The sequence below is a fragment of the Melampsora larici-populina genome, assembly GCF_000204055.1.
Source record: "Melampsora larici-populina 98AG31 unplaced genomic scaffold MELLAscaffold_34, whole genome shotgun sequence".
Taxonomy (NCBI): Eukaryota; Fungi; Basidiomycota; class Pucciniomycetes; order Pucciniales; family Melampsoraceae; genus Melampsora; species Melampsora laricis-populina.
This window is the reverse complement of record NW_006768798.1, coordinates 424,278-444,766: the sequence shown is the minus strand read 5'-3', so window position 1 is coordinate 444,766 and position 20,489 is coordinate 424,278. Positions and strand designations below refer to the sequence as shown.

General features: G+C 36.0%; 4 protein-coding genes across 4 annotated transcripts; 3 read left to right on the top strand and 1 right to left on the bottom strand.

The window, feature by feature from the left end:
* Positions 1 to 6,639: 6,639 nt before the first annotated feature.
* Positions 6,640 to 7,798, bottom strand: MELLADRAFT_109110 (uncharacterized protein; the record flags this gene model as incomplete). The annotated part of the gene is made up of 3 exons (XM_007412983.1): positions 6,640 to 6,940; positions 7,020 to 7,435; positions 7,529 to 7,798. The coding sequence occupies 3 exons, from the start codon at positions 7,796 to 7,798 to the stop codon at positions 6,640 to 6,642; spliced, it is 987 nt and encodes a 328-aa protein (XP_007413045.1).
* Positions 7,799 to 7,938: 140 nt separating this feature from the next.
* On the top strand, positions 7,939 to 10,001 carry MELLADRAFT_89991 (uncharacterized protein; the record flags this gene model as incomplete). Its single annotated transcript, XM_007413077.1, has 10 exons — positions 7,939 to 7,960; positions 8,039 to 8,101; positions 8,210 to 8,346; positions 8,463 to 8,663; positions 8,751 to 8,804; positions 8,875 to 8,932; positions 9,013 to 9,130; positions 9,206 to 9,291; positions 9,351 to 9,541; positions 9,603 to 10,001. The coding sequence occupies 10 exons, from the start codon at positions 7,939 to 7,941 to the stop codon at positions 9,999 to 10,001; spliced, it is 1,329 nt and encodes a 442-aa protein (XP_007413139.1).
* Positions 10,002 to 11,074: 1,073 nt separating this feature from the next.
* Positions 11,075 to 15,773, top strand: MELLADRAFT_89990 (family 35 glycoside hydrolase; the record flags this gene model as incomplete). Its single annotated transcript, XM_007413078.1, has 20 exons — positions 11,075 to 11,094; positions 11,135 to 11,331; positions 11,429 to 11,435; positions 11,532 to 11,656; positions 11,744 to 11,755; positions 11,832 to 12,000; positions 12,062 to 12,164; positions 12,226 to 12,298; positions 12,400 to 12,535; positions 12,613 to 12,751; positions 12,823 to 12,880; positions 12,967 to 13,204; positions 13,280 to 14,222; positions 14,302 to 14,330; positions 14,412 to 14,589; positions 14,687 to 14,801; positions 14,876 to 14,996; positions 15,072 to 15,123; positions 15,193 to 15,512; positions 15,623 to 15,773. 20 exons carry the CDS (start codon positions 11,075 to 11,077, stop codon positions 15,771 to 15,773), a joined length of 3,186 nt encoding a protein of 1,061 aa, XP_007413140.1.
* A 571-nt stretch (positions 15,774 to 16,344) lies between these two features.
* On the top strand, positions 16,345 to 19,099 carry MELLADRAFT_109108 (uncharacterized protein; the record flags this gene model as incomplete). Its single annotated transcript, XM_007413079.1, has 7 exons — positions 16,345 to 16,787; positions 16,896 to 17,075; positions 17,154 to 17,287; positions 17,371 to 17,496; positions 17,571 to 18,086; positions 18,178 to 18,530; positions 18,656 to 19,099. 7 exons carry the CDS (start codon positions 16,345 to 16,347, stop codon positions 19,097 to 19,099), a joined length of 2,196 nt encoding a protein of 731 aa, XP_007413141.1.
* Between the last annotated feature and the right edge of the window lie 1,390 nt (positions 19,100 to 20,489).

Below are 20,489 nucleotides of genomic sequence, written 5' to 3'. Positions count from 1 at the left end.
TTCATGTTATCATTACATGGCATAAGTTTGTGTTTCCAATCAGAACAATGGTGCCCAAATAAATGCTCCCCACCACAGAACAAGATGCTCCGCTGTCCAAAAGCATCTCCGCTTCTACACCTTCGACAATCACTCTTGTAAGACTATGGAAGCCTAATGTGTGAGCTCTGCCTGCTGATGGTTTTGATTTGAGCAACTTAGAATCTGAGATGTGTTGTATACCGTCTTTAGTATGGCCAATTATGGGCATGTCTGCTTCCGCTTGTAACTGAGAAATATCTATGTCAGTGCAAAAATTACTTTCAATGACTTCCACTTCTCCGTCCTGTAGTAACCCAAAGATATCTTCTTCATCACTAACATATTCAACAAACTCCATGCCTACTTCCGCAATGTCTTGATCATGTGTCTCCTCTGTTGCATCAACCTCATTTATAGCTCTGTTTTTGCCTTTACAGGTTTTCCACACATGTGTAGGATCTGTACTCCCACATGTGTGACATGCTTTACTGCTTTTCTTATCAGTTGATCCAACAGTTGCTTTTGCACTGCTGTTGGTTGGAGGCTCTGCTGTCCGTGGAATGAAGGGTCTACCCTTGTTTACCACTTGTGTATTCCTTCTTTCTGACAGTGTCTTGCAAATGTCCTCCAAAGCTAATAAAAAGTCAGTCCATCTGGCTGGCTCCTTGAGTTTGCTCGTGACAAAAATTCGCATGTTACCTGGTAACTGCCACATAACTTTTTCAACAAGTTCCTCTTGTGTTGCTGTAGGCAGGAAGGCCTGTACTCTCTGCTTTTGTTTATTTGCCCACTTAACACAGTCCACGTTTGACCGTGGTATAAAGTGGTCAGCCATGTATAATTTTTGCATTTTGTTCTTCCATGCTTGGTTACCAAATCTTTCATGCATGGCTGCTTTCCATTCCGTCCAAGTCCGAAGATCTTCGTCTTTGGCCAAATCTATGAACCATTGTCGGGCTACACCTTGGAACACAATGCCCAGTTTGGCTACTATAAGTTCATCAGGTATTTGCATAGTTTTGGATGTTCTGTCAACCCAATCAATAAATTCATGGTGATTGTATTCACCCTCACCATCAAAAGTTGGCCAATCTTTAGGCCAGTCTCTGCGTAACGCTTTACTAACTGCTTCTTTGTACTCAAGTGCGTCATTGTTTTCTCTAACCACTACTGATTGTTCTTTCCCTCCACGCTCAAGGGCTGCAATCTGTTCTTTAAGATCACTGAGTAAGTGTCTTACATCCTCAGGATTCTTCCCAGGTGCTGGTGAAACAGTCATTTCAATGTCTTTTCTTAAAAGACTTTCTCTTCCAAAGTCCCTAAGGGGCAGTGGCTTTACTACTTCAGGTTGTATTTTTTCTACACACGGACTTGCCGCAATAGTTTCTTTGATCTGTATAACTTCAGATAAAATCTTTTCTCTTTGAATCCGTCCCTCATGATCCATATCTTTAAGGAAATTTTCTAAAGAATCCAACCTGGAATGTAAAATTCTTTCAGCTTGCAATTGTTGCGTAAGCAGATCTTTGTTTGTAATACCTGCTTCTAATTTATTGCTCAAGTTTTCAAAGAGTTGATCAAATTTCTGATCAAGTTTTGCGTCTAAATTCTTTTCAAAATTGTAAGGTTCTTGTTTTACACTCAAGGTATTATTATTTTGTAGAGTAGACTCAATTTTTTCTTTGAGTAATTTCTGTACTCTATTACTCACTAAATCACTCATCTCTTTTAGAGATTCTTTGTCTAAAGGGATCTTTTTAATATCCAATAACTCAATCAACCCACTGTGGCACTTTTGGTTTTCACTGATCAATTCATTGTGTTGTATTTCAAGATGGTGGACAAGGTCTGACAAGATTGAATTGTAATTATTTAAACCAAATCCAAGTTTACCATGAACAACTTTAATATTCTCATGCATCTTCTTAACACATTCACTGAAATAAGCTAGTTGTTCTTTATCTTTAGACGACCTATGGACTACAGGGTGCAAAGTGGATATAATCTGATTAGTCCATGGTTGAATCAATTCATGATGAAGAATAGAATGAAAAAGGTGAACTAACCGTTCATCCTCTAGAGTCAGTTGCCTTGATGACCCCGTCTGAAACGCTCCCAAGTCTCTTGACGAATGAGGTACTGACCCATGGCTACTTGGGCTTTCACTACGGCTTTGGAGGTCGAAATCGAGGACTTCTTCTTGCGGTTGTTGTCCCATTGATTGGATCGACCGTTGGTAGTTCTCTTGTTGAACTGCTTGGGATGGTTCGTTTGAGGTTGAGGCATGCAAACTTGATCCTCTGGCAAGACCCTGAAGTCGAACGGATCGATCCAGAACGGTCTCCATGAGGTTGTGCCCGGTCGAAACCATCTCGTGATATGGTTGTGGATTGTTTCGTCTGGGTACCTGAATTGAAACATCAGTTGCTTCCAGATCCTTCGAGCCTCGAAGATGGCGTTCTTACACATCTTCTTGGCGTTGGGGTGATCCTTCCCTAACTCCCTGGCCCCTTCCCAACGCACGTATTGTGCGTTCAGCAAAGTCCATAGGTAGGTCACCTCTGGGTCGATCTGCTGAGGTACTGGTTGATGGGCCTGGTTCACCTGCAATCAACGGATCAGTTGCTGATCTGATAGGTGTTGATGTAATAGGGAGGACTTTCTTACCTCTGGTCCGCGGTCTCCCCCGCCCGGTTGATCCACTGGCATGGCTTGGTCCTCCTGGGCGATCGGTTGACTCACCGGCCTCGCTTCGTTGGTCACTTGCAAGGTCGGTTGTACTAGCTCGTTTCCTTGATTCACTACGAGTCCGAGGTCGAGCAGACATGATAAAGACAAATCTTTGAATTAGAAACCAGAAATAGATTAAAAAAAAACTTCTCAAAGCAAGGGCTGCTTACTTTGACTTTCCAAGTGGTTGACTGCCTTGATCTGGTCTATAAGTTCGGAATCAACAGTGAAAGATATGTTATTAAAGAGTTTATGTGAATAGAAGCTATATAACAAAACTTCAAAAGAAATCACCTGGGTCTTGAATGTAATCAAGAATGTTACCTGATGGTGTTGGTGTATTGGTCGCTTCTGGCTGGAATCGAGATGGTAACGGTGTGGTTTCCGATACAACTGATTGCCCGTCAATTGATGCGATGGTACCATTGATAGCCGGGGTACTGCAAGGTGAATAGGTCCCGACTTCGCTTGCAACGTCTTGGATTCGATTCGCTAGATCTCGAAACGAAGATTGATCGTTGCACTCTAATGGATCCACTTGAAGAAAAAAATGAGAGGACGGTTCGAAAATAGGTAACAGAGAAGAGAAAGAATCAAATGCGAGATCAGACTCTGATCTAACAAGTTTGAGCGAATTAAATTACAATAAAAAACTATAATAACCACCGACTTTGTAAACGCTAATGCTTTTCGCTTGGTGGCTTGTAGGAACTGTGATCTAAAGAATAAAGTGATCGAAAAATGAAGAGATAATAAACTGAATATGACAATCTACAAAATGGTAATAGGGCGAGTGGGGAAATACTAACAAGAGTTTGATAATTGCAATACGATTAAAGAGCTGAAATCGTCTGAGGAAGGAATCGTTTAGAGGAGAACTTCGGTAGGTTTTTATAACTTCTGATCGTATTGTTTGGTGTGGTTGAGTGGAAGCTTCCAGAACGAATGAAGTCACTAATAATAACGTGATTCAAACCAAATGTTAAGGCTTTTCAATAATGAGAAAAGAAAAAAAATAGAACAAGATAGAACAAAATAGTAAGTTGGTTTAACTTACTTCACTTTTTCTTTATCAGAGCTTTCCAGTATTGAGAAAAGAAGATGCAATAATTTGTTTTCAGTATTGAATTCGTGTGTTTGATAATGGCAAAGGTATTTATGAAGGTGGTCGACGTCGCAATTTTGATGATTTGATTGGAATTGAATTATCTTAATGCAGGACGAATGGTCCTGGCGTTCGTAGCGGGAAGCCAACAACGCGTGGACCAAGCAACACTGACAATAGTCTTCGAAAGTTGATGTTGTTTGAGAGATATCAGTCCGAATGTCGTGATCGTTTGGATTATGATGATGTGGGGTGATTTCCGAGGGTAGAGGTTTGTAGAGGTCCCTGTATCAATATGATCAAGGAGCAGGACTAAAGAAAATTACCCGGCTCCGAGGAAAATGTGACAGGTGATCGAATCTGTCAACTCTTGACAGTTCTATAAGGCTAATATGCTTATAGAATTTGACGTTGAAATTTATGAGAATGGAAATGTTGAGTATATGTAAATTACACTACACTTCCTTGACACGCTGTGTAATAAACTACACACGTGCTCTGTCCACTATTTTTGTCAAATAATTCAACACAATGTGGAATTACTGTTGCACACAGACAATAATATATATGTAGCACAAATACTAAAAGACAAGTAGTATAAATGATGCTATATATGTATGTAATAGCTTGTTAATTCTCTTTTCTCAGTGTGTACATGAAATATCACACTTAATTGAAAAAAATGGGGTGTCTTTTAATGTAATTGAGTAGACTCTTCTGAAGAAGAATTGTGAATATTTCAATTACAGTTGAACAACACTTTAGTATATTGAATCTACAAACTGAGGAAATACTTGTGATCACAATTAAATGTGATCTTAAAAAAATAAGAGGAAAGAAAAAATGGAAATTCTAGAATTTGAAGGAAAAGAAATAGATATTTTTTGTATTAAAAGAGAAGTAAAGTAAAACAAAATGAGACTGGACAGAAAGAGGTCTGTAGGAACAAAAACCGGATGAGGCCCCCAAGTTGTGAGGGGTCAGCTACTTTTTGGCTGACTCTTCACTAAAAAAGGTGAAGTAAGGGTGGAATAAGGATTAACAAAGTCTTTACTTGGTATAAACAAGTAAAGACTTCAGTTAGTTGACCTCTAAGAAGAGGGTTTAAAGCCAGTGGGATGGCTGAGTAATCCTTCAAAGGAGCTTACTCAAGAGCTCTGTTGGGGATAGAGCCTGCAGAACTTTACACTCTGATTGCTCAAAGGTTCCACCGGATACTTTACACTCAACTCAGGAGGTATCCTATGCAATTCTAAAGCTTGGTTCTATAACTATATAGTCCCACTAGTTTAGAACCACCACTTTAAAGCTCACAAGGGCTTGAGGAAGGTTGTAGAACTATAAGATCAAGTACAATAAAATCACTATACTCAATATTCTTGGTAAGAATCAAGTAAGTTGTGATGTAGAATTGTGGAATGATAATCAGTTGGTTCTTCTTCTAGAGTGGGAAGAAGAAGAGTTTATATATTCCAGATCTAGGCGTCAACTTGTGGTTGGCGCTTAGGTTTGCTTTTCTTTGAGTTAGGTTTGGGTTAGGTTTGGGTTAGGTTTACTATTACTAGTTAAGTCCTAGTAAGTCTTGTTACTTAAGTGACTCTTGAAACTGAGCCATGAGTTGTAATTCTTATGGTTTTAGACAAGTTTTGTATAATTACATACGTATTACATATATTTACATGTGTGTTTGTTAGTCCGTGGTCCTGTACACAGGGCTCAGGGCTGACATCCACTTCTGCCCACATCTCACCCACTGGACAGGTGCCCACAAGACTGGAAAGCTATAGGCCAATTATCCATAGAACCATTTGGCTAGCATTGGTGAATGGATTGGTTCTATTCTTCTGTACCTCCAAGCCAATCCAGATTTTCAAATTTTTATTTCTTTTGATCATTTTTAGTTTACAGACTTCATCATCATGATCTCTACTTTAATATACCTATCAAAGAACTTTAGTTAATCAAGACCATAAATCTCTCATCCTGATTACAAAGAAGAAGAACAAACATCAAACATTTCTTTCATAACCCATCAAGATAATTTCACTAGAGCCAAGGCTGCCACCAGTATACATGGTATATCATACTATTGGTATAATATATTTCAACCATACTATACTGAGAATTACAAGAATTATGCCAGTATATTTGGACATATACTACAGCCATATACTATTCATGATTGATGAACACTAGAAAAAAAAAACTTTTAAAATGTTTTGAAAAATCTATTTGATTGATCACAGCAAAACTGTGGTGATTCATGATCTTTGCTGTACCTGTATTCACAATTTACTGTGTTTATTCATAAAGTTTTTTTTTCAAATGTTCATCAATCATGAATATGGATGTACATATACTCAAAAATATACCCAGTAGACACCTATACAAGTTTCTGAATGTACTGCAATACATTCCAAATATACCAAGTATATTTCATGTCCAGTATAGTCTAGTGCAGTATAGTATAGTATAGTCTAGTATAGTGGCAGCCTTGCTAGAGCCCAGACAATGGATTTTGAGTTAAATTGTACAAATCAGTCATGAAGTTTAATATTCTTCAATGTTGAAAGATAACCAGGTTTGATCATCTTGAAAGAAATAATCATCCTTGAAAACTCAAGGTTTGAGAAACCCAATTGTTTCCTAAAGCCAGCAGACCATAAAGAAAAATGTAAAAAATGTAAATCTGACATTTGTACAATAAATCCATTCAAATCCAATCAAACATCCTCACTTCATAAACAAAAAACTCCAAAACTCCAATTCTTCTTCAACCAAACTCATGAATAACCACGAGGAATCCCAAACTGATCAAACCACATAAACACACAATTCTTTAACCATTTCCCATGCTGAAGATGATCCAAGAAATCTTGATGAGATGGATCAGATGGATTCAAAACATGGGTTCGGATGGCCATCTTTAAACTGATATCTGAAAGAAACCTTCGTACTAGTAATGATGATTTCACATCACACCAAATTCGTAAATGATCACCAAAGAGATCGGGTTCAGTTGTTGAGGTTGAGGATTGGGGATTTGATGGTCTTGGTTTGAGTGAATTGAGATGTGATGCTACTCTATAAATCCAAATACCAAAACCATCAAAAACCCGAAAATCAAAGAAATCAAGATTTATGAAACTGATGATAAATGTACATAGCTAAAGTGACCACGTTTCCTAATTTCTGTTGTTCACCAAGTGTACCCATCAATTTCCAAACCAACTTCAACCGATACGGATCCCAAACAATCGACTTAGAATCCGATTTGAGCGTCCGATCAGAAGAAGAGATCCGATGATCAGTCCAATAAGGTAAACTGATTTGACGATGATAAATCGAATAAAAATCCAACGAATTCGATTCGTGTTTGTGAACCGGAATGAACCAAAACCCACGAGAAAGTGAATAAGAAGAAGAAAGAGATTTAAGATCGTATGGAATGGATTGATCGGTACATGGTAATGGTTGATACTTTGGCCATGGTGGTATACTTGATTGAGAATGATTTAGAAGATTTGAAGGTGAATGATCATAATCATCATCGAGATTCCTGATAGGTGTTCTGTACGGCTAATCAGAAAGATCAAATCAACCGATCCTGTTCATTAATTTCTTTTCTTTCAAGAATCAGATTGGAATGTATGGTTTGAAAAGAAACTGAACTGGAGAAATACAATGTTCTAGTGCTCCTTCACCCAAATCATAGGATGAATCAGAAGAAGAAACCGAATCGACTTCATGATCTGATTCGCTATCTTCGCAAAGTATGAATGGCGGTGGTGGTGATTGAATGTCTGAGTTTAATGAGATTGTTCTAGAATGGATTGATGGATGAATACAAGAGTTGATGAGATGTTGAAGATGAATTAGATTTGGTTTGGGTTGATTTTGATTTGGTAATCTGACTTCAATCAAATCGAATGAGTCATTCATGATTGGAAGTGTTAAGTCAGTCAGTAAGTTTGAGATATAACACTTGGTAAACAGTCAAACACCACCCTGATGACGTATGTATGCAGTCTTCACTCTACAACTTCACTTCAAGATATCCTCTCAAGCAATCTTCTGCAAGAATGTCACTTCAGCAATCACATTGTAAGTTCATCACCATCACCATCACCATCCATTAGCCTACTAACCAAAACCAATCAACTCCTCTGATTCTATCTACAGTAAGCACACCAAACTCAACCACCACCAAACGTAAACGTACTTCACCACCTGATCAAAAAGACAGTATGTCCAGCTCTATCTATCTCTAAATCTTCTAATCCTTCAAAGAACCCAAACTAATCACCAATCTCGATTTCTTTCTTTTTCCATATTTCTTTGGTGTTTTTTCAGGGAAACTTACACCACTTGCACCTATTTTTCAAAAACATCAACTTAACTTTCAATGGTTATCAATCATAAATGAGTCTTGTATTCATGGTACATACGGAAACCCAATCCCAACCCAAAAAATCGCAGCCTTTGATCTCGTAAACCATTCTTTTTCTTCTCCTCCTCTCTTCTTTTGACCTACATAAACCCTTGACCAAACACCCAAAAAACCGTCAAACTGATTCCCATAAATTCGATTTTTCTAACACAAAAGGATTCTACACTAATCACCACCAAATCAGGTAACACATTCCCACGTAATTCAGATGATTGGAAACTCTGGAACCCCATCATACCAAAAAAATTACATCAATTAAATCAAGATGGATATACGATTCTGTTGATCAGTAACCAAAAAACCAATGCCAAACAATCTGCTGAGTTTGATCAAAAGTTACCAAAGTTGGCTAAAGCTGTAAGTTTCATTCCTGATCATCTCTTCTGATCTTGATTTTGTTTTGGATGACTTATGATGGGAATCTTTTGGGGGGAGGGGGTAAAGTTGAATGTTCCTTTTCGGATCTTTGCGGCACGTAAAGATGATGTTTATCGAAAAGTAAACTTGTTCATTTTTTCTCCATTAAACTGATTTATACCAACTTACTGATAACTCTTTTTCACTTTAGCCACGTACTGGTATCTGGGAAGAGTTTATAAAGAATTGGAATGGGAATTTAGAACCAGGTAAATGAAGAAACCATTAATCAAACGAAGACCTTTAATAGAAACTAATAAACCTAATTTGTTTGGATTTTTTTAAATAGATAAAGAACAATCTTTTTATGTAGGTGATGCTGCTGGAAGACCAAGTCGTGGTTCAATCAAAGCCGATTTTAGTGATACAGATCGTAAATGGGCATTAAATCTTGACATTCCATTCTTGTAAGTCACTGAGTTTTTCCTCAAGGTGATCTTTGAATCAAGTCTAATTGTTTTTGAATTTGAAATAAACCAAAGTACACCCGAGGAGTTTTTCTTAAACCAATCTAAACGTCAAGATTATGTGTTGAAAGGATTCGATCCAACTAAATATGATCATGATCGTAAGTTGACTTTCTCTTTCATCAGTTACTCATCTTAACAATTTGTTTTTTCTTCTTAGAACCTGCTTGGATTCCCGAAACATCTATTATAGCTTATGAACCAATTTCAAGTTCTTTAGAAAATGTAAAAAAGTTGCAGTCAAATGAGATTCCTAAAAAACTCGAAATCGTTTTGTTTGTGGGACCTCCAGCGATAGGAAAAAGTCAATTTTATAAAACTCATTTCGAACCTAAAGGATATGAACATATAGTAAGTCATAAACCTTACCAGAGTTTTGTAACATTTTTCTAAAGTGTTTTTGTTTGTATAGAACCAAGATAAATTAAAAACGTTTGAGAAATGTTTAAAATCAGTTAAAGAATCCATCCAATGTTCCAAATCATGTGTAATAGATAACACGAACCCAAGTGAATCGACTCGACACCAATACATTAAGTTATCACAAGACCTAGGATGTTCAATCAGATGCATTCATTTCGATTCTTCAATCGATTTATCACTTCATAATAATGTTTACAGAGCTTTTTATGGAGAAAAAGATGCAGAAGGTAATAGAAGACATCTTTTGCCGGGTTTGGCGTTTGGGTCGTACTTGAAACGGTTCGAAACTCCTTTGGTTCAGGAAGGGTTTGGGGAAGTTGCGCTCGTTAGGTTTAGGTTTGTGGGGAAGGATGTGGGTAGAAAGAAATGGGAAATGTATTTGACTTGATTTTTGGTTTGACTTGTCTTTTTTTTTGGTTTGGTGTTGTTGTTTTATAGATATTTTGGAGTTGGTTTTTTTGGTTTTTGAGTTTTTGGTTTTTGAGATGAGTTGAGTTGATGAAAAAATGTAATTTGATATATGAAATCCTTGTTGTATTTGATTGATGATTTTTGTGAATATATTGAAGTTGTTGTAGGATTTTAAACTGATTCCAATCAATCAAAAGATGATTTTCTTTTGATCAGTTGCAAGATGTATGTTTTCATTGCAGGATCTGGAACTTTTTCTTGGGACAAAATGTAGAGATCACAGAGAAGTTTATGGTTTTTTATTCTTTGATGTTTACTGACTAAAATTGAGAGTTTGTTATTTAAAGTTTCTGATGCTGAATGGTTTTGGGAGACTCAATGGTAGACTCAGTTATTGGTAAATGACGTCATAGAAAAAATGTTGACAGACCCCGAAGATATCCGACCCGACTGATTCCTCGAGTTTTTTAGACTTTTGATCGGTTCACACCACTTGAAGACTGAAGTTACATGAAACTCCCGATCATGTTCAAGAATCAAGAATCAAGAATCAAAAATCAAGAGCAATGAATCAAGAACAATGAATTAAAAAAGTTGAAGTTGGTTTTTGTTAATTCTTCAGTTTACTATCTTACATTTTACAGTCTTGAGTTTTAAGAAGAAAAATTAAGAAGTTTTGATTGAAAAGGTTTGGGGAAGCTTATAATTATGAAGTTCAATTCTGATTCAAAATTAAATCCAAATGTTAAACCAAAAGTTAGAGTAAAATTTGAAGTGTTGGAATATCATTGGGTTTTGGTTTTGGGTTTATTGGTTTACTTGATTTCGACTTCTTTGGCTTCTTTAACTTATCAAAATCAAAATCGAATTGAAAATACAAATCGAATTGAAAATCAAAATCAAGAGCAAAATCAAGGTCAACATCGAATTAAAGATCGAAATCGAATTCAAAATCAAATTGAAAGAAATGAAACAAAATCGAATATAAAGATATCTTGGGATAAATATTCTTTATTAATTGATCAAGAAAGGGTTTTTATTCAATCCGGTATGTATAATAGATTTTTTTTGTAATATAGATGATCTTCTTACTTTTTGGGAAAAGAACAGAATAACTTACACATTTTGTTTTGCTCCTGGATTTGGATTCGGTCCTGGATTTGGATTTGGTCGTGGATTTGGGATTTGGATTTGGGAATTGATTTTTATAGGTGAATTTCATACTTGGAGACTTCCATGTGTTGAACTTTGGGATGATATTTTACAAAAATTCAAGGCTCTTGGTTTGAATACTATTTCAATTTATGGTAAGTTGTACATCCAATCACTTTCTTTGTTTAGTTTGTTTCTGGATTATAAGTACCGACACAAACTAATCTTTTGAAATTGATTCGATTTTTGTAGTTCATTGGTCTGTGATTCGTGATCATTTTTTAAACTTTTTTCTTTTCCAAGGATTTTTACTAATACTTTGGTTTTGATGATCAATGATGTTAAATGTACCTAGGGGATTGGTCAATCCGATCAAAGGAAGAACCGATTGGAGTGGATTTAGATCTCTCCAACCGATTTTCGATGGTGCCAAAAAGATGGGTCTTTGGGTGATCGTACGTCCAGGTCCTTATATAAATGGTATGTGAGTTTTGGTTGATTGGTCGAGTGTTTTTGGATATCAATCGATTTCTGATCTTGGTTTGGTCGTCAAATGACTCATTATAGCCGAGACTACAGGTGAGGGATTACTGAAGTTTGTCAAAAGCCAAATACGTATCTAATCAGATAGTTTCGATTTTGATGCCAAATTTAGCCGGTGGGATTCCGGGTTGGGTCACTCAACTTAATTGTTCACTTCGTACCAACGCTTCTGAGTTTGATGAAGCATGGCGACAATATTGGATCGAATTAGCTGAACTGATTGAACCTAATCAGATTGGAAAACCTAATGGAACGGTTCTTGCTGTACAAATTGAAAATGAGTAAGGATCATCATATCTTCATTCATCTTTTTCTCATTCTTTTGAATTGACCAAATCAGAGGATGATTAGATATTTGAGTGATGCTCATTCTTTTCAAGGACAACCTAATGGAAAAGATGGGTATATGAACGATCTTGAGCAAAGTTTGAAAGAGAATGGGATTGTAAGTTCTTTGTAATTCTTTTGGAAGTTTCACCAATTCAAACTCACTCATCTCTCAATAGTACGTACCTTTGACCTTCAATGATGCAGGTATGGATGAAAACTTTGTGCGTGGTACTGGATCAGTAGATATATGTAAGTGATACTTTTTTCATGACTACTTCTTTGATGAACTCATGACTCATTCACTCTTGTTGCTCATCTTCTTGATCTTTCTTCTTTGAATCCCATTTCAGATGGATTTGATTCTTATCCTCAATCATTTAATTGTTCAAATCCATCAGATTGGAAACCTGTGATAGATTCTTACGCCCGATATCAATCTGATCTTGAAACGATGTTCCAATTAAATTCACCTCTTTATATACCAGAGTATGTTGACTTTCATCCTAGATCTTGAGATGAAATATTATTAGTTTTGGATCCTGATGGGCATGTCTTTTTTTTAGATTTCAAGCTGGTGCATTTGATCCTTGGGGACCTCATGCGGCTGGGTATGAGAAATGTCAAGAGTTGACTGGTAGTGATTTTGAATCGGTTTTTAACCTTAATAATTTGGCTGCAAATGCCAAGATGATCAATTATTACGTCAGTCTCTCTTCATGATCCATGAGTAAACTTCTTGCTTCAGCTGAGATGAATTTCTTGTCCTTCATTAGATGGTCTATGGAGGTACTTCTTGGGGATACTTGCCATTTCCAGGAGTCTATACAAGCTGTGAGTCTTGATACCGAATCTTTTACACTTCGTAGGTATATCCATTGACGATCTGATTAACTTATTTCTTATTTTAATATCCTAAGATGATTATGGTGCACCTATTTCAGAAGATAGAACATTAAATGAAAAATATATTGAATTAAAGAGACAGAGTTTATTTTTAAGATCATCTCAAGATTTTTACAAGACTGATCTGATTAGTAATTCACATAAGAAAACTTATTGTATAGGTCATCACCAGTCAGGATTTGTGACCGAATTAAGGAATAGGGAAACTGGTGCTGCTTTTTATATTTTACGAGCTACTGATTCAACCTCAAAGTGAGTGATATCTCAAACTCTTTTCTCGCTGATTTTCCCAAGTCAAGTCTAATACGAAAATTTGATCTTACATAGCCAGTTAACAGTTTGTACTTTGAGCGTTTTGACATCTGTTGGTCCTATTCTACTCCCAACAATCGTCTTACGACCCCGACGGTCGAAGATCTTAGTGACCGATTATACTACACGTACTGCTTCAAGTTTAGCTTCGAATGACGATTTACAAATCAAATTACTATATACCACATCGAATGTTTTGCTTTCAGCTCATATAGGTGGACATATAGTACTTTACCTATTCTCCGATCATCAGAATGAAGAACAAGCCAAGTCTACTGCAAATAACCAGACTAGTGTACTCAAACTTCCTGGGTACAACTCCGGTCTATCGATATCAAGATGGGCTGATGAAAATCCTAATGTGACACTTCAAAAAAGTGATGAAGAATATTTGAATATCAATTGGTCAGTGGATCAACCCGAGGAAATCGTCTCTATACAAACCCCAAAAAGTGCTGTGATTTTAACTTCGGAAGAGACTGCTGGACAAGTTTGGAATCCGATACTTGATTCAAATCCTTCGACTGGGGTGGTGAAAGATAGTTTACTTATTTGGGGTCCATACTTGGTTCGAAATGCTTCGATTGATCTAGCTAGTGGAAAATCCACTTTATGTATATGGGGAGATGTGATTGAAGGCCAAAAGACTGGGGTATCAGCTTATATAGGAGGATTGAAGATCCAAAACGTTTCTTGGAATGGAAAACTAATCCGAAAGGTAATTAAATCTAGACAAGGGTTTTTAAGATTTGATTTACATCCCAATGAATTTCATCAAAAGATGATAAAGAGTCAAACAACTGATTTCAAACAAGTTAATGATTATCTTGATCTTGGGAATCTTCAATGGAACTATCGAGATAGTTTACCTGAATTAAATGAAGGGTTTAGTGATGATGATTGGGTAAATGCTGATCATGAGCTGACGGTTAGTCCTTATAAAAAACTTTATGGAAAGGTAAGTTAGAGTTTTCTTTTTGAGTTCTACTTGTGAGATTTGATAGGTTAATTGGTTTGGATGTTTTTGGTTTTGATAGTATTACCTTTACGCATGTGACTATGGATTGTAAGTTGAATTATGTTTTTGATGTTACCATTATGCTATCTTTTTGAATGGTATTGACGGATTTTGATTGGTTTTTGATAGCTGTAATGGTGGGATTGTATGGCGAGGACACTTTAATAGTGTTTGCAATTCTATTCCAACTCAACTTAGATTGATGAATCAAGATTCGTTTGGGATTAGGTTGACTATGTCTGGTGGTAGTTCATTTGCTGCATCAGTTTGGATCAATGATGTTTTGATAAACACATCAGTTGCGATGGTTAGTTTTTAGTTAACACTTGAAATTCAAAAATGAACCATCACGATTGATGAGGGTTAATCTTGTTTCTTATTATACTTTAATCTTTCTTTGACAGGATTCAAACGTCACCGAAGATGTATATATCTTCCCGCGGAATTCGATTAAAGAATGTGGACATAATGTTATTACGATTGTTCAAGATTCGATGGGTATGGATCAAACTGAAGGAGGTTAGGATTTCTATTTGAATAAGTCACTTGATTTGAATGTATGATTTGAATTTTATTATTGATTTTGCTTATAGGGTTTTCTGATACGGTTAAACATCCTAGAGGTATACTGGGTTATCGGTTCGAAAATGTAGATGAGAATCAAGTTGACGAGATTCAATGGAAACTTCAAGGTCAACTAGGAGGATTTTATTGGTACGTAATCGAGATTCGAAATGCACAAAGATACACTCCTCATGACTTTTAGAATTGGGATGACGTATGGTTTAGGTTACCGGACCCTGATCGTGGTATCATGAATGAAAATGGTTTCTTTGGGATCGTGAGTACATTGTGCTAAGGGGAAGAAAGCTAACAAGAAACACGACTGATGTTGATCAACAATTTACAGAGATCAGGATGGCATCTTCCTAATTATCCACTTCGAAACAGTTCAGAATGGATCAAATCATCACCCATCAAGAATGGAATGAATCAAGCAGGTATCGGATTTTATCATACTGAAATTAAGTTAGATCTACCAAAAGGTTATGATATGATGATAAGTTTAAATTTTGGAAAAGTGTTTGGTGATGTAGGTGGAAAGGGAAAGGGTAGATATAGAGTAGAGTTTTGGATTAATGGATGGAATATGGGTAGGTATGTTTCGGATCTTGGACCTCAATTTAGGTTTCCGATTCATGAGGGTATTCTTAATTTTCAAGGTTTAAAGTAAGTTGGTTTTTCTCTCATATAAACTATCTTACACATAATGAGTAGATTGAAGATATCAAACTAAAGCAAGGTATATAATCTTTGACACACTTCTTTTTGGGATATAGTGAGTTAGGATTGACATTATGGGCGATGGATAGACAAGGTGCTAAGCTTGAAAAGCTTTGGTTAAGATTAGATAAGGTCTTGGAAGGTGGGATTGGAAGAGTTAAAAGCTCAAATCCAGAGTTTGAGATTTCTAAAAGATTGAAGTCTTGAATGAATTTTTAGGTATCTTGTAGACTGATGGTAAGATGATGATGATGATGCTACAATGTGTGAATCTGATGTATTTGTAGATTGTTGTAATTCAAGTGAAAGTTGATCGAAATAATCAGTATCCCGAAGTGAAGTACGGGCCCGGCATTGCCATGTCTTCTTGATTCTGTGTATGTCTTGGAAAGTTTTTTTGCTTTACTCTCGGGATCTACGAGACTCGTCCTGTGGATTTTTGGTGTCTTATAAACCTCGACACGAAATCCCAATTTTCTCATGTTTGCACAATCTGCCAAGGTTGATGAGATCGACGAGATACATTCAGAATCTCATTGTTGATGTCCAGCATCTTACATGATATGACCAGCATGGCTTCCATCACAGCAATCTCCCCCACTGATCAGCTTGATGATCGCATACGAGAATGTTTGGCCCGCTTTATTCTTAAAGTTTCTTTCGATTGCAGGTGCTGTGTAGGTTACTTTGGGGTGGACTCATCTCATATCTTTACCAAAAAGCATTCACCATCCAATATGTTCATCAGTTGACTTTGTCTTTTCAACGACATACGATCATGCTTCGACCTAGCTATAGCAGACAGAACACGTTGAACGATGGAGCCGATTCTAGCTCAGTTCAATCTAGACCTCTTGATTCATTTTATCTATCTACTTTTCAATTCGATTCATCTACTCCAATCCTAGAATTAAACCAATTCAAGGGATCTGAAAGAATTGATAAACTTGACCAGAATCATCAAGATAAAATACCTAGAAATCAAGAAGATCAATCTTACTTTAAAACCTTTTCTTCATTACATCCAAGAGTTTATTGGTGGTGGATCATAGTTTTAGGTCAAATTTTATTGGTTGGATTTCCCATTGGATTTTATTGTACGATTTCTTATTATCAAATCTCATTACCTGATCGGATTTCTGAATTTGCGAGAAAATCACCTGGTTCCATTACTTTTATTGTGACTTTGATTTCTAGTACTTTCTCGGGACTTTCATCTTTGTAAGTCATTTTGTTTTTTTTCAAAATCATCAATCAAAAAACATTTCTTATCTTTGGTTGATTGACTATGATTTAATTTATTTTGTTATTTTTTTATTATAACATTAGTCTTTTTTCTCATGCAGTTGTTAATTTCTTGGCTCATCGACTTGCTAGACCTACTACTTTGTTTGAACTTTCTACTGGGATCGAAATATCAAAAGGACAATTCATCTTTAGAAGAAAATATCCTACTTGGACAATCTTAACCTTACTTGTTGGACTTTTACTAAAAACTCTCACAGCAAGGTAACTAGAATTTTTGCAAATATTTTGATATGATAAGAAAATGGCATTGATTGTATTGGTTTTTTTTTCGTTTTGTAGTTTTGCGACCTTGATCACTCCTACTGCAATTGTTGTGAGTACACCATTGGAAGGTGTAGAGATTGATATTGGAACAGAATCATTTGTTAAGCTCTTGGAAAACAGTGATACATACAAAAATATGATTTCATCTTGTAAGTTTGATCACCTTAGCATGACTGTCAGAAGTAGATACATATCTAATTGAAGTAAGATATTGAATGATTCTTTTTTATAGTAAGAAGTAATAATCCAACAAGCTTTAGTTCAATCTTAGTTTCAGCTGGTATGGCAGCGGCATATGCTAGACTTAAATTCACAAGATTACTTGAATTTGATCATGCAATGTTCAATTCATCAACAGGTACGCTGTACTATATAAATTCAAAAACAAACGATTATGTCACTGATTCACAATTAACTAAATGGTCAAGATAGGTGGTATCTTACCTGTTAGTGCATTTGATGCAGAAATCGGTCCAACAACTAATTCAGTCGAACAAAACTTGATTGGGATTCCAGTTTCTGAAAATAAACCAATAAGGTATAAACTTAAAGGTCAAAACGTTAGATCAAATGAAGTAATTCAACCTTCGAATCATACGATCCTTCAACAAGGATTTACAAGTTTAGTTGATTGTATGATACATGATCATACTTTAATTAATGCTACCACTCAGTCTAGTCCGATTTTGGTTTCGGATTCGACTAGAGCTTTGAATTATTCACTGAATAAATGGTCTTTTAATGCTTCTTGTCCAAATGGAGATAGATTAGGTGAATTCTCATTTGATATCCATTTTTTTATGCTTTCGAAAACTGATTTGATGAATCTTTTAGATCTTGAGGATGTTGTGACGGCTATTAGTACTAACTCTGGCAGTGGAGGATTAGTAATGGTTGCTTTATGTCAAGATCAAAATTTCAATGGGATAGCAAGTCCAGGAAATCATTGTAAGTGCCAGATTCTGAAAGACGATGAGATAATGTTGTTGATAGAAGATTAATTTGATGTGATATAAAGTGTTAAGTCTTATTGGAACAGGTGAAGGTTATAAGTACCTTAAACCACGAGTTTGTTCAATCCGACCCGTCATCACCAAACTAAATGTGAAATATGAACGAAATATAAATTTTGAAAGTTTAATAGAAGTTTTACCATTACCAGAAAACTCAAGAGATTTATCAATCATGGTGCTTAGATTAATTGTAAATTCAGTTAGAGGATCTCAAAATATTTATACTAATACATTTGGTGATGGATTAAAATCGATTTATGGTACGATTGATCAAAAGATTATGGAGAGTGTAGAGGTTGATTCATGGAAGATTGATGAGAATATGTTGAATGAGATTATTGAAAGTTATTTTAGAGGTCAACTTGAATTTATTGGTTCTGTAAGTTGAAGATTCTAAATCCAAAGGAAAGAAAAAAACATCATTGATTGATACATATCTTTTCAAAAAAAGTGAACTGACTTTTCTTTTGATATCTTTTTTTGTTACATTCATTCAAATTGTAGTATTTGAGAGTATCTTTCTCTGGAAAAGATGTATTTGAAAACGATATAATTCCAGAAAGTATGTCAAAACCTATTGAAGGTCTTTGGCATTCCAGCACAATAGGTTGGGATCGAATTTCACATAGATCAGCAATAGTGACTTTATCACCAATTCTTTTAGTAGGGATTTTATCAATTTTACTTATGATTAAAAGTAGAGGTAAAGTACAAAATCGGTTTCCTTTAGATGATTTGATTTGCTTAATTGAAGCAGCTGGATCTGGAGATTTAGTGAATGGATTTGAAAAATTAGAACAAGAAGAGCAAGAGAATTTGTTGAGAGATTTTGATGAATGTAAGAATCGGAAAGAGGTTTGTAGACTTGAAGAACTTGAAAGGGTTAAAGTTAGATTAGAACAAGAATTCGATCAAGAATCAGAGTGGAATTTAAAGTATTGTCCTTGATGGAAATTTTCAGGTTGATCATTAATCTTTGTATATATCAAAGTGTAAGGGATTGGTTGGGGTTTTGAGGAGTTTTATTCTTTGAAAAAGAAATGTTGGCATATGGTCTTTGGTTGTTGTAGTTGTTGATGTACTTCTCTGATCCCACTATTCTTTAAAAAAACAATAAAAATTATCATTGGTAAAAATCAAAAGTAAAAACCTTTGTACTTTGGGTTTGGCTATTGAAAAAATTGATGCAGTTGCTCGACCAGATTGGATGTTTCTTGAAGTTAAGAACTTTGAGAGGGGTTTCACTGTTGTGTATTGTTTTACCCTTAAGATGTTATATAGCAAGAATGGACACTATATTTGCAGTCTTTATCAATGGTGGTTTGGCCAAGCCAACTTAGCGCTTAGCGCAGCGCTAGCTTAGTGATTTTGGGCCGCTAAGATAGTGCAAATTTCTTAGCGGACCTCTGCTAAGCTAAGAGGCTTTGGTACTATATTTGATTGCAGAACAATACAATCAGCTGTGCTGCTCTTGCACAGAGTTCCAATAGTGAAATCAAACAAATCAAGGCATCAGCCCAACCCAGTAAGATTAAGGATGATGATGAATCATGATGGATTCAACAATGTGCTACTTTATTTCTCTGAAGCAACTCATAACCAGGACAAGGTGATTTTTTTGTAAGTCTTTCAGGGGTCATCTTTCTTCACACAGCCCACTCTTTGCATATGATAGGACAAGACGAAAAAACCTCTCAATCACAAATGTCTATGGTGCAGAAAGTCTGATATATAAGTCAGTAATACCAACTCTTGAGTCAAACTCAAGGTTCGTTGGGATGGCTGTCAGGGTGGCTACTACTTTAGAGAGTCAAGTAGTCTAGTCATTACTTGATTCAGAGTCCTGACAAGAGATTCCACTGGTTACGCGGGATATCCAATATATCTTATCCTAAAGTGAGGATGATGATCATAACAAACGTGGGTAAACCACAAGCTCTTCACGGTGTTTCAAAGAAACACAATTGGCCCACTGTAAGTTAACAGATGTGAGGTGGTCAACCTTTAGGCCTGGTTATAATCTCTGAGATACAAGATCTAGAGTAGCCTGCGTCCAAAGACTAACAGGGATCTTGCCAACTTTGCGTTGCAAGAACTGAGTAGTGACCAAGTAGATCCACATAGCTTTTAGGTACGTAGAAAGGTTCTGGATTTAAATCAACATTTCATAATCGAAGCTATTAGCCGGAAAGGACAAATACAATGGGACTATGTTTAGCCAGGAAGTAGACATGCGATGGGACTAACAAGATACTTGGAGTAGCAAAAGGTAAGGATTATAGTTCAAGATACTAGGAAGGACAAAGCAACAATTCAACTTTAAGCAAGAAGGGGTAAA